This window comes from Myripristis murdjan, chromosome 21 (assembly GCF_902150065.1).
Source record: "Myripristis murdjan chromosome 21, fMyrMur1.1, whole genome shotgun sequence".
NCBI classification, from domain to species: domain Eukaryota; kingdom Metazoa; phylum Chordata; class Actinopteri; order Holocentriformes; family Holocentridae; genus Myripristis; species Myripristis murdjan.
The window spans coordinates 30,555,049-30,569,450 of record NC_044000.1 but is presented as its reverse complement, the minus strand read 5'-3'; the positions used below and the strand labels follow the sequence as shown (position 1 = coordinate 30,569,450).

The window sequence follows — 14,402 nt, the reverse complement described above, 5'->3', positions numbered from 1 at the left end:
AGAGCTGTGGTGAACCAGGCCTCACGAAATCTTCATCTGATCCGAGCTCTGCTGCATGAAGAGGTTTAGCTTAATGGGCAGTTTATTCGAGAAATGATGATCCAGCTAATCCAGATACATGCTGAACACACGCCTCACCATTACTGGCAATGCCTAAAGTTCATTGAAGACTCAAAGGTTCCTGGATAGATTCTCTGTCCTTGTCCTGAGCTGCTGACTTTAGACTGTTCAAGTGTCTGATGATGATCAAAGACAGGAGGAGGAAGATCCTGAGGGACCCGCTAGTCTTCCTTTAATTAATGTCCAACTCTGACCAGTGAGCGGTCACAGTGGATGTATATATGTATGTATGCGGTGCATGTGCTGAATTGCTGTGTTAACTCTGTGTTTTATACAAGATTTTCGTGCATGTTGTTCATTTTTTTCCAAAGTGGCCTTGAGTCACAGGCCGAGCAGGTGCCAGGGTCAGCAAAGTTGTACGTGCAGAGCTCTGGCTAATCTATGAAAATGTTTGTCTTTCATTTAATCAAATTGTTTTATTACAAGACCAAACTTTAAGAGCCACAGTTCGGTGAGGTAAAATAAGCACTTTACTGTGGGGAGGTGACTAATTCCCCTTGACTCTGGCCTTGAAACGCATTTGCCTGCATTCTGCTAAGGCCTCATGGTAAATTGTAGACTCTTTAATCAGAAATGTTGCCTTTTCTCCAATTTCCATAAATAGAAAGAATAGAAAGAGAAAAACCTTTAATGTTCTAAACAAAGTCCTCCAATCGGTGTCCTTAAAATGACACAGCTGGGACAGAAACAAAACAAATGGCATTAAATCATTTGCTTTTTCATTGTCGGAACAAAACGTAACCGGATCACCTGCCGTGAAGCTTATTTGCTGCTGTGCTTTGAATACAAGTCAAGTCAAATATATTTAAATGGCTCTGTCCATGTGTGTATTTAAGCCACAAATATGAATTTCCATCTGGCTCGAGGTATGGCCAGGCGCTTATTAAAAACACCAGCCACTGGGACATCTAATACTTTGGGCACATTAACATCAAATATTGAACTTTAATATGAATTCTAATGACAATACTGCATATTGGATCAACTGATGATACAATGGTCTTCAATCTATGTCAATATGGAGCATGTCATTTGTAGGCACATGGACCTAGTCCACTATCTACAGCAAAATGAGGTGAAACTTCAGAGTTTTCATCTTTGAGTGTTAGCTAAATATGAGCTGGAGATGAGGATGACAGCACTGACATGTTTGACTAGACCAAGGGTTTTATGTTACATGGAGACGATCAATGCAAAGCCACAAAGCCTTGTCCAGATGGCCTGACAGGAGGATTAAGATCAATTTATGGAGCATTTTGAAACAATCTGTTCTTGACTGGCACTTCAGGCCCACTGCAGGAGCTTGTCCAATTAAACAAAGCTTAATCTCCTTTGCTTGAGGACTACTGTCAAGACTTTGGCAGTCTTGTTTACCGGATCTACGTCTCTTCGACAACAGATGAAGTGTATCTGTTTGCCCATGCAACCGAGTCGTTCATCAGCAGAGGCTCGGGAATGAAGTGGCGTTGAGCAGAGCTTAAATGAATGGGCTGTTCCAAGCACCTTCCCTGAATCACGGCTCCACGTGTATCTATTTAGCGATAATTCAAGTTTGGACGGACATTTTATCCTAAAATTGTACAGGGGATGTATTCTGTTGATGGGATTAGGACTTTGGAAAGCAGATGCCATCTCCATTTGTCACCACCCTCGCCTCTGACCCCTCTGAAGCATCTTAGCCACTCTGGCACGACATGAACCTTTCAACCTGACTCAGAGGATTCAAGGATTACTTAGACATGGTTCTCAGTTTTAACTTTGTAGCCAGACGAGTTAAAGAGGATCAGACATGGACACCGGAGAATTGTCAAGTAATAGGGTCTTATACTAATCACGCTACACCTCATTACCTGAAGCAGAAATCCAATTTAGGACCGCAACTGTCCCGAGTGATATGATAGCAAGCGTTATGTCTGTCATTTGTTTGGCATGGGCTATCCCTTTGTTGGCAGGTTAACTGCAGCTTGTTGGCAATTGTTTGTAAAGTGTATCAAGAGTTTAGCCAAGAAAGGCCCATGAGCTCAGGCCTCTAAGGCTGGTTATGCTTCATGATACCACAATGGAAAAAATAACCATCTTAAAAAGTCATTTAGAGAAGTTGGAGTAAAAGTCTTGCTTAACGTTAAGTGAAAAAAGAATCTTTCAAATGGGAAATGGGTGGGAATTTCCTAATGCAACCTATTTACCTGTTTTTACCATTGTACTTTATTCTAATTGTTCGATTTAATGCAGTTTTATTTCCTTGTGCCTTGTGTTTCCTTTATTTCCTTATTTCCTTATTTCCTTGTTTATTTTCATTCATAGCGTGTTTACTATTTTGTCCTTACCTCCTCAATGGTCTTTCAAGGCAAAATAAAGTTTAAAAACAGGGGACTGCTACGCTGCTGCATTTTCACATTGGTTTGGTAACATTTCATGCAAGAAAATGTTAAGAGAACCATAATTTATCAACCAAAACCATGTGGGAGTAGTTATTTCCTCGGGTGGTCAGAAATCTGGTAGAGGACTTTATTCCAGGGTAAACAAACCCTGAGCATCATCTACGTTTGCGGACCACTGCACTTGCAGTCATTCATTTGCGTCGGATCACATTCTCACTTGAAACTAAGTCCTCCGGGGTTTGTTTGGATGCATTCAGCAAATCTTCCATCCCAACAAGATCTCAGCCCAAATGCTGTGTTCTCATGCGGCCAGAAAAGCCTAACCTAAAGGGGAACTGGATCCAGGGATTGAAATATCAGGTCATAACGAGATAGATGCTAAAAAAAGCTTGTTAAGGCAGATATTTTTTGCCCACATAATTTTTTCAAACGTTAACCTCTCCTCTTATGGAGGCTCTGACTCTGGGCCGTGATAGTCCAAGAAGTGGCTGATTGGTTCTGCGCCAAAACTGAATCTTCTTGCACTTTGAGAGTTATGAGGGAGGGCTTGGGAGCCTGACATCCCTCAGTCAGTCTGTTTTAAAACATTGGGGTTATACGGTTGGGGTTGTGTGGAGATGATGAAGCTAATGGAGAGAAATAATATACAGACCAGCAAAAAGGGATTTGGCAAGGGTAAGACACTTTTCCTTCCCAGAGCTAATGAGCAGACAGCTGGACACCTCTGCCAAGTTGTATGTTCTTCAGCACCGACGAGTGTGGAGGCACAGAAACTGAATCTGTTCACATGGTCCATCATCATGTACACATCAGTGTTGAAATTAATCCTATTATTTCTATATGCCACGGAGAAAGACTGGGCAACAGGCATTAAAGCAATTACATAATCAATCTGAGGCCTGACAGGGCCGGTCTGAGTGAATCACTGTCCACACTGCCAAGACGATGGACCAAGATATGGAGTCGATACCACGGAAAACAGAAAGTGATTCTCTCTGTCCATAATGTGCATCAGTCATTATGTTTTCTTTTCAAAATTTCAAAATGTCATTTAAAAATTAAACATCACAAATTCACTATCAATTGATGCAGCCAGGTTTATTTCTGGAGCTACTGCGGGTGATCAACCACATTACCGTCACACTGTATTTCATGGAAATTGTACCAGTGCCAGTCCTAGCCACACATAATTTAAGATTACGACTTAATTTGCAACAAGTTCTCATTGTCCCACACTGCTATAATGGGCTGTTATTACTCTGCACGGTGTATGGTGTAGTGTGTTAGAGTGAGCTGTCTGCTGGGGACACATGATTCATTTTGGTGTGTATGGTCTGTGGTCCAGTGTCCCAGAAACCTGGTGTATCTCTTTGTGGTCATGCCCTGAGTAGCTGACCATGAGGAAACCGTCTTGTGCACATCCCCACACCCGCACTAAGGAATGAGGGAAGAAAGGGGCACTGAAAAACAAAAAGGGGGAGAGGGAGTGACACAGACTGAAACAGTGTCAAGTGGTCATTCCTGTGTAGTTGGCTGTAAATTAAAGTGGGGCCCTCGCTGTTGTCTGCAGGGTTTATGTCAGCATTGAGAGGGGGAGTCCCTCTCTTTCACTGAGAGGGTTTTGCTGCAGCCTAGAGACGCGGCAGGCTAATTGACAAGTGTCGGGCTTTGTTTTATCCGGGCAGCCGGACAGCATCGCTGGCTCGGTGTTAGATGGACAGATGGCACGGAGCTCTGAATGACCAGTAAAACCACAAGACTGACGCGCCATCCAAAAACAAGTCTCTCTCTCTCTCTCTTGCTCTCATTAATCAGTGTATCCAAGATGCTAATCCCTCATCAGAAATGTCCACTGGGCCAAATAGAGGTTTGCAAAATGCTTGTGTTTAAAATTTAACACACAGAAATGATTCTGGCTCATATATATTCATGTAGTCTAAAAAGAAGGGGTCTCACTGGGGAAAAGAACGCTTCACATATTGGGAGCCCAGTTCAAAACTTCAAAAAGCAACAAAAGCCTGATTTTATACTGCCCTATTATTATGTTACAGCCTTGTGTGACTAATGAATTACCCCCCAACCTCTGTGATCTATTAGAATCCTTTTTTTTTCGTCATGACAGGAAGAAGATGGAAATTATAAGTTGGAGGAAAAAAGATAAATTATAACAAGAGCCTGTGTGACAAAAACAAATGATGACTGAAATTATAGACTGTGATTGGTGCGGGATTAGTAATTTTACCAAAGCACTCTGTGATGGAATTTTTTACTTAACAAATTACAGACATGGCAGATTCACGCTGGATTAGTCCTGTGCGGATCTGGCTAAAGAGCGTGTTGATGTGAGAGGACGGGCGGGGAATAAAAGGTTTTTCGCTGGCCGAGCCGCCGACTCACATGTGTGGACTGAGCTCGTAGAAGTTCCTGTTGCGATACTCCTCCACTTTCTCCGGCGTGAAGATGGGCAGGGACCTGTAGGGGTTCACGGAGATCACCACGCTGCCGATGTACGTCTGGAGGGAGACAGTCGGGGCAAAGGAAACACAGAATGAGCAATTAAGTGTGAATCCATGCGGCACTGTCACAGAATTACATGGACACTTAATACAGACAGAGAGCAACAATGACTCTGACAACCCATCCTCCCTTCCTCCCTCCCCTCTCTGTCCACTTGGGCACTGATTGTAACCCGAGGTGAGAGGAATTCTGCTTCCATCAGCTTTTCCCAGCTGGGAATTCCTGATGCATTGTTCGGGCATGAAACGCCTGAAGTGAGAATGAAGACATGCAAGAACAACAAAAAAGACGGAGGAATCCTTGGACTCTGCAGCAGAAAGACAACACCGGCTGCAAATGAGCAGAGGAGGTCAGGGTTTAATAGTTTAACAGTGTGCTTGTGCATGTGTGTGTGTGTGTGTGGGAATGTGTTTCATGGTGCCAGGGAATGTTGTTGGGATTCAACCAGTTTTTGAGCCAATCTCTCTATAATCCATGCAACAGATCTATACTCTGAAACAGCATTTACACCATGAGTCACTAAAATCTTTTGTAACCTGGTAAGATAAAAATGGTCATGTATTCTTGCATTAGAGTTAATAACAAGTTCAGGGCTTCCAGTCATGTATTGCTGATCAATTAGACAATAAATCTCAAATCAAACAAACTGCATTGTGTCCATAACAGCAGAAATGGACAGCACTGATGGATCAATATCCAACACAGGGATCCTATCAGGAACTACTGGCAAAATCATGTAATACACAGATCATTATTTCCTTCGTTTCACATCTTCACACTCAAAACCAGAGCACTACAATGTTCGCACAGCTCCTGACTCCGCCAACACCGCTCAGTTATTTCTGAAAGCAAATGTAATCATCATCATCTTCATCCCCCCACGCTCTAAACAGAGCCCAGATAACACTTTCAGCCATCAATCTGAACCTTTCCCCCGCTCTCTGCGGAAATGGATGTTGCATAATCCACTCTGAGAAGAGCGGAGCCTGGCCTTCCCCATGGCAACACCACCACCTCCCACAGCCTATTGTTCAAAAGTACACGGGAGGCAGAGCGGGCCCTTTCTGAGGTGCTCGGGACGGAGACAAAGGGAAAGAGAGTGTGTGCAGTGTAAACAAACAAGGGGTTGATGAGGGTCGCTCCTGACTCCAAGCAGATACGTCCATGCAAAAGCCATTAACCCAGAAATAAAGTCTTTGCGGCCTCCGTGGACCATGGAAAAAAAAAAAAAAACATCCCGATACATCTCCATGGACCCCAATGATACGCTATGTAAGTCACGCCCCCGCTTCCACTTGGTAGTCATTGTAGCCCTTCCGAGCAATATTGAGCTCTGTGGAACCATTTTCTCGGATAAACAGTTCCAGCCAACAACTAATAGAAAACATTAGGAATTAACGACATCATTTAGGACAATTGTAGAAAAGAGACATTTCGAAATGAGAAAATTAAACATTGATCGGCAAACGCCTGCTTACCCCGTCTTAAGAGGGAAGTGTCCGACGGAATTCCTAAAAACGGACATGGTTGTTTTTCAGGGTTTTCTCACAGAGTTTGTGTCGTGAAAATGCTCATGCGTAAGCTTTGTTGTTCCTGTGCTAATTATCACTCCATTGGGTTTCATTGGCAAAATGCAAAATCGTCGAGACAGCTCGTCCCATGTTGTTAGTTTGTCAAACATGTAATATTACTTCATTTAATACACGCCCTAAAACACCTTCAAGGGTCTAGTTACTGCAATTAAGTACAAAACAGAAAGAAGGCGTTCAATGGTTAACAAATGATGGGCAGAAATGGAGCCGCCATGTAAGAATGACAAGTGGTGATATCTTGCTCATCGATTTGGGACAGCTAAGCTGTGAACAAGAGTGATAGACTGCCAGGACTCAGATGCTGTTAGGTGTGAGGCTGCAACACCGTCTCTGCCTCCGTTCCACCTTTAAGCGGAGGAACCGAGTGAAAGAGTGATGAGCAAATTACAAAGGAGACCAATCTCCCTGCAGCACTTTGTAATTACTGGCTGCAAAGTAAAAGAAAAGCACAGACTTCCTTATCGCACAGCTCACAATCCAGACTTGACGGTTAGATCTGGATTTGGCCTCGAATGCCAAGGAATTCAGGAGACTGAGAATCGGTGAGCTCAGGAAAAAAAAAATGTTTTCCTCATAATGCTTGCTCAGCAAAATAGGTGAAGTCAGACGTAAGGGGCGGTGAAACAGTTAACAGGGAAATCTTGATGCTCATTGGGTCTCTTTGAATTTCCGTAAAGTTATCTGATGCACAAAACTGCGTCCCTCTGGAAAACAAAGCCATGTGTCTTCTGCTGTCTCTGGCATCCCCCCAGGCTGTCATATGACACCCTGGGGGGATTTCTGAGGAATGATGCCTCATGAGGGAAAAATTCTGCAACATGCATAGATGTACACCGCAGATTTAGTGGATAAGTATATGCTCCAGTGCCTTGACTGGTCACCGCTTGGAGGTGCAGCTCATGCCACCCAAAGGTTCTTATTATAGACTCAGCAGAACTAGTATGTGATTTACCTTTCCATGATGACGCCACTTTCTCCCCCGACTTCAAATGCAGTCATTACAGTGGACTGAGGGTCAACGTCAAAAATTACAGCATGTACTCAAACAAGACTTGCAAAGTCAGGGTAATGGAGACAAATCCCTTGGATTAACGTCTATTAGACATTAAAAAAAAACATTTAAAATGCAACACTATGCATTTTTTCTGAGCCTAATTCCACCATAGATGGGTCAACTCCACACTGGAGACAAAAGAGTTCTGAGCTTATAGTTTAGGACTGAGAAAATTGAGGGCATATGAAATGTCAAAACACCACGCCACTTTCATTCCTCAGCAGGAAGTGGGCTACGGCTCAATGAAATATCGAGCGCACCGCTGAGCCAATCATTGCCCAGCGAGGTGACATCATTCCCCGGGCCGCAGGGCTTGTCAGCCAACGGCAGCCAGAGCAGAGCTGTAATCATCCAGGCTGACGTCTGGAGCGGCCGACCTGCAGAGCAGAGGACTCGTGGAGTGCCAGAGCACAAAGCCCACAACCAGTGCTCTGATCCAGGGATGACAGTTCACTCGCCCCTAACACCCTGCCTCTGGAGATCAACAGCCAGCAAATCATCCAGCAAATGATCCAGCCAGCCAGAATATCTCTTCATCCCTGAGCTCTGGATTTTCTGTCTCATTTAAAAGGCATCTTCTACATTCCACTGTGATGTGATTTATTGATTGCTTGGTTACTGTGGTCTCTGTATCTGTGCCACTGTTTTCTGAGGCCACGGCTGGAATGATTGAGAGTGAGTTGAGGAACAATGGAGTTATGAAAAGTATCCGCATGTTTCCTCAGGGAAGTCTCGCATATCCCTCTTAGGAGGGAAGGGTAAACACAGAGGGGTGTAGGACAACAAAATATGAGGCACAGATAACATATTAAGTCAAACGCTTTTTTGTTCCTCCGAGCTAGAGCAGGCTTACGTAGATCTCGTTGTGGTCGAAGCGGTTCCTCAGGTTCTCCAGGAATGAGTCTTCGGACAGGGGCTCCAGGAGGACCATGTCACCCACCCCGATCATGTTGTCTAGAAGTGACGTCTTCACCTCCATTTTGGCTGCTGCTGCTGCGCCCCCCTGCAAAGAAACACAGGAACAAACAGAGACATTACACTTACATTCCTCAGAGGAAGATTATTATTTTCCTGTCAATCAGGCTGAAGACACGCATAATGTTTAATAATGAAGTGGATGTTATTTTGGATTTATGTCAGCAATTACTCGTGTCTTCTGTTAAGTCTTGTTAAGTCTTCTGTTAAGTCTCCAGAGGCGCTCTCTGATCAGCCAACAACAAACAGCGCTAAACTTAGCCAGCGCAAATAAACTCTGGGTAGGACATGTTTGCTCAGCAGTGGTTTGACTCCACGGGAGGAGCGGGGCCATTCGATTGGCTCTTCAGCCTCGTTCTACTGCAGCACACTGTGGACCCGACCGCGTCCCCTGGGAAATTTACATAATGGAAGAACTTTGCCCTTGACCTCTGGGCATCCGCTTGGCCGGGGTCCACAACAGTCTTGGAGCCCCTTGTAAATCAAAGAAGCACCAAAAAAAACAGTAAACAGCCTCATGGTTTTCTTTTCCACTTGCTTGCTGCAGCGGTGTGACATTTGGGGACGGCAGAGGATCTTGGCTGCGGTGCGCCGGGACAAAGACACTGCTGGGGGTGGCAGTTTTCGGTCCAGCGTTGCCCCCCGTCTTCTTTGGGACAGTAATCCCAGAGCTATAGGGCCAGAGATAAAAGAGAGGCCTAGGGCACATTCAGAGCCCAGATACAGGGCTTTGCTGTACCACAAACCCCACGTCTGCTGTTGTGACAGAGGGGCCACAGGGTGAGGCCATGCACTAATCATCTATTGTTCCCTGCTCTCTCCCTCCCTCTCGGCGCAGACCTCCCTCTTTCAAAAATCAGCAGAAACAGGCACTACCATGCAATAAGAATATAGGAAATCTTCATATTGATTACACTGTTTCTTATGATTTTGGATATGTTTTTCAATGAATCAAGCTGCGATGTTAGCTCGACCCCCCAAGAGAAGCCCCCAAACTGTCAAACAACTGAGACTCTAAAACCCTTCAACAGAAGAAGAGAAACAACATCACTCTGCTTGGGCGAAAAAAAAAAACAACAACATACGTTTTTTGCCATAGATTAGTCCCGGGATAGACGTTTGAGAGGTCAGATAGTATAGACTGGGATGTGGCAAGTTAATGTACTGGGGATTAACCCAATGGATCAGTGGCTGGCATGCAATCCGAAATGGTGGGTGAGTGCAGAAGTTGGAAGCAGAGCTCGGTTTCTCTGTGTTTTAGTGAACAAAGTGTTGTTATGGGAGTGATCCGTCACCGTCGGACCAAAGCTTTGCAAGAGCTTTCCCATCCCTGCCTTCTACTGCGTACAGAGATGGCCCCTGACCAGAGTTGTGTAGCTACTTCGCTTACCTTGAAAAGTAAGTACTTACACTACCCTTAATTACAACCTCCTCAAAGTATATTTGTGTTACCTAGGTTCAGACTATGCCATGCCAATATGGCTTCCTGCCATGTGTCTTGTCAGTCACTACTTTAAAGTGCCATGCCAGCGCTGCTGTTTTTATAAGAGTAGGCAAATCTCATTAAAATCAAATAGACCGCCCCACACTTCCCATGGGGCTTTCACTTTTCTGCCCGTTGTTAAATTGGTTCTTAAAAAAAATTGAAATAATAGGACAACTAATAACATTTTCAAGGGTAGCTAATAACTAATAGCAAGCAAATAAACAACTGGTTAGTGCAAAGAGTAATCTGCGTATCCTGATGCATAATGGATAACAACGGCTCTCACTATGAGGGGGAGCACATTTAAATCTATGCATGCACAAAGAACAAACGGTATTGAAGACTGAATTTCAAGTTACTTCCAAATTGCATATCACACGCTCCTGTTCAATGCACAAATTGTCTGTGGTCAGCCTAATCCCCATTACTACACAGCTTAGTGAAAGAGCTGAAACACGCCTTTGAAGCAGAGACAAATCGTTTACAGCTATACATAAAGATAGATAAGAGGACTATTTGCCTTACATGGCCCCTCGCTAATCGGTTTGCTCAAAGCCTCGTTTTTTTTTCAAGGCCCTGTTGGCAGAGTTGCATCTCCGAGATGGGAGCTTGGAGCGTCCGGGCGATGAGAGCAGCTTAATTCATTGTGAAAGCTCTCTATAAAAGAACAGGAGGAGAAGAGACTCCAACATTTTAGCTAAAGGAAAACCTCCGCTTTGTTTCCAAGCTATAACTCCTTGTCAGTTGGGAAACCGACTCCAAGGTTTAGCAGTGGCATAGCAACAGCATGAGTCCTGTCAAAAAATGGACTCCCTGTGTAGACCTCCACTTCACTTTTTCCCCTGGCTTCTGTTCTCCTGCAGGGCACAATGTTACGGGCCCATAAAAGAGTCGCCCGGCTCTTGGTAGGAGGCGAGACTCCGGTTCCAAAACCACTCACTCTCACACTCAGCGTGAACACCAGACCTTTAAAAGGTGGGCCAAGACAGATGGGGATGAAATGTTTTCCAATTTGAAATGAGGCAAAAACCTCCGCGCACCATTCATCCATCTGCAGGTACGTTAACGAGATTAGACTCGACTGGATTCTTCCATTCTCGTCTTTCAACATATCCCAGCAGAACAGTGATACATTTAGAGGAGCACTGCCAGCGTACTTTGAAATCTGCAATAAATTAGACAGTCAGAAAAGTTAAAAAAGGGCTGGAAAAGGGTATAAAAGAAGTTCGCCATTCTAATGCAACAGACTAACAGGGAAAATACCTTTAGGCAGAATGGTACTGGCACCAATATGATCTATCCTCAGGCTAAAAGCAGGTGGACCCTCTCACTCTGTGTCACACACTAATGAAGGAAACACTAATCCATCAGTGAATTCAGAGCAGGAAGCTGGATGACAGGAAATGTCCTGCTCGCACCTGGCGACAGCTTAGAGACGCCCTCCAGCTGTGAGCGACTGGAAGCCAATGACAACTGTGTCCATTTACTCCTGGCAGAATAATCACAAGCAGCAGATATTTGGCAGCGGCGGCTATGATACAGCTTGATTTCCTATCCAATGCAGAGTTGATCAATACTGCACCTACTGAAAGCACTTAACCTGACATTTTGGTCAGACTGCACAAAAATACAGATTAATATGTTCCCCCTGAGAGCGCAGAGAGAAGGAAAACAACAACAACAACCAAAAAAAAAAAAAAAAAAAAGATGCTGAGGCTTGTGGTTGACCGTGGGGAAAACAGATGAGGCCACGTCGCCTGAGTATCTGAGTAACAACATATTGCATCTGTCTGCTGCCTCGATGCCCACAGCTCCTCCGCTGATAACCCACTAGCCCAGATTTCGAGCTTGCCTCCACTGACACAATCTCATCTATAAGAGTGGCTGCCTGCTCGAGCCTCCCAGCTGCTGCGCCAAATCAAAAGAGAGGGGGGAACGAAAGAGAGAAAGAAAACCTGACAACCTTGATTAAACTCATGCGGGATTATCCTGACTGCTGGCTGGTAGGCACAACAGCGTAGTGGAGAAGTAAACATTAAATAATGCTTTGTTGCGTGTCCATTCTGATGCTGCATCTCTCTTTTTTTTTCTTTTTTTCTTTTTTAACATTTGAATGGATTGTTTTTGTCTTCCGGCCTCCACGGGCAACATTTCTGGTCCATGAATTGTGCATGATTTTTATGTAAAAAGCCTAAGTGAGTCTGCAGGGAAGAGTCCCATTCTCACTAATTGAGATGCTGTAGATGCACTCTATTTGGCAAAATGAAACTCCAATGTCAGGTATGGACACTAGTGGGAAATCTCGGCTCGCAAACTGAAACGTAAGCGAAAACACTCAAAGCAAAACTAGGTTAGCCACTTACACTTTCATTTCGTCAATTTCTGCAAGTAGCCTGATGCATTTTCTTCTCATAATATGCAGGTAAGCATCACACACACCCGCGTGGTTTAGCTCCTTTAAATCTCTGCTCTAAGGAATTGCTGAGAGCAAATCTGGTGTTGCCAATCTCAAGCCCAATCCCCTGTTGACTAAAAATGTCTGTTTCGATCCCATACAGCGAAATCACTACACATCGTAGAATTAAATACTAAATTAGAATCTTAATCTATAATTCCCGCAGATTAGAGTACTGTATTTATAGAAGCTCAATTGCCCCTGAAAAACAGGAATGAGAGATTTTGTCATATGGAAAGTCAATATTAACGATGAGTGGGCTGGACCTGGGATTATGAAGTATGTCACCTACAATATTATTATGAGACATGCTTTGCCTCCTGTGTTTGCCGCTGACCCAGATTTCCCAGCCAGAGCGGCAGGAAAAAAATAAAATGTATAATTTACAGGTCCTGCACTGAGGCTATGTGTGCTTTTCCACCCTTATCTTAAGTGTGGAGAAAAGCCCCCCCACTCCCTCTCCCCTCCTCGTCTCTCTCTCTCTCCGTCGCCCAGAGGCTAACAACCGTGCAGGCACCCACATGCATGCAAACACACAAACACAGAAGCGCATGTGCTTGCAGTGAAACAGGCAGAACCAAGCCAGTGAAGCAGCTATTTACACAGGGTGCTTGTGTTTTAATTTTTAAAAAGCTTGTCGTCGTGATCATCAGATATGAATGAGTCAACATTTTCGTGATGGGAAACGATGGCGCCCGGCGATCTTGACTGACACGAGGTCTGTGGGAAAAAAAAAAAAAAAAAATCATACTTATAATGCGTGATCTATTTTTAGATATGAGAGGCGTCATTCTATCTTGGGAGTGGCTGTTTGAGAACACAGCAGTGTCTCTCTGCGCAAACAAATGATATTAGACTCCATTATGCAGTGTAATAGACTGTAAATCCCCCAGAGATGGAGCTGGCCTTGTCACGGCCAGCCGAGTCACAACATCACAGCCTGTTGGCAATCATGGAGATTAAAGCCCTCCCTAATGGAGCAGCACCAGGGCACGGGGCTTTGCCAGAGAACAAGCCAGGACAGGGCTTTGGAGGGCCGGACGGCGAGCTGCTGCCTGGGAAACTGACCTCGCCGCTGCAGCCGGGTGAACGCATGCATGTGGCATGAACACCGTATATGCAGATTCGACTTTAATACAATCTGAGTCAACTCAGATTCTCAGGAAAAAGCTCACTGCACTCATAATAATTACCATTTAAAGACCTTTTTTGGCCTTAAATTGTAGTGGTATACATTCACTGACCAGTGGGACAACACAAGACTTAAAAAGCTCCCCATGACATTACTGCCCATTACTGTTACTTCCTGGAAAACAGCGTATCTTTAACGATGACCTCATGCTGTTGGCATGAATACAAATTTCAACCACCTATTTATTCCAGCAAATGCAATGCAGTTCTCTCTGACTGGTGTGCTGCTGGTTTCCACTTTTGAATGATCCCCCTTTGTGTTTTATCACAGCCAAACAACAGGTTATAAACAAGAAATACATGAAATCGAGGCGTTTAGATTGGGATTACACACATTACGAGAGGTTTCACACCACATAACCCTGCAGTCTGGTAAGCACGCAACCAATACGACAACACACTGCCACTACAAGTGCTGGATTTTGACAGGCGGTCTCCATTTAGATTGAAGTCGCCGACATCACAGCTTCAGCCGGCGGGTCAGTCCTTACAGTTTGGACGATAATCTCAAAGACGAACGGGCGCTCTGGGTCATTTTGTGCAGACTGGACCCAAAAGACGGCACTCAAGCACGGGGTCGATTATGCATTAAAATTTCAACGCCGCTGCTGCATTTTCAGAGTCGACTGTG

General features: G+C 44.5%; 1 protein-coding gene across 4 annotated transcripts in view; it reads right to left on the bottom strand.

Moving 5' to 3' along the window:
* myo1b (myosin IB) overlaps positions 1–14,402 on the bottom strand; it is an 85,748-nt gene that overhangs the window by 66,100 nt on the left and 5,246 nt on the right. For all 4 annotated transcript variants that reach the window (XM_030081156.1, XM_030081157.1, XM_030081159.1 and 1 more), the window contains exons 2-3: positions 8,518–8,667; positions 4,899–5,014 (exon numbers count right to left, since the gene is read on the bottom strand). In XM_030081156.1, the coding sequence (XP_029937016.1) occupies positions 4,899–5,014; positions 8,518–8,643 (242 nt within the window). In that variant the 5' untranslated portion in view covers positions 8,644–8,667. The remainder of the gene's footprint in view (positions 1–4,898; positions 5,015–8,517; positions 8,668–14,402) is intronic.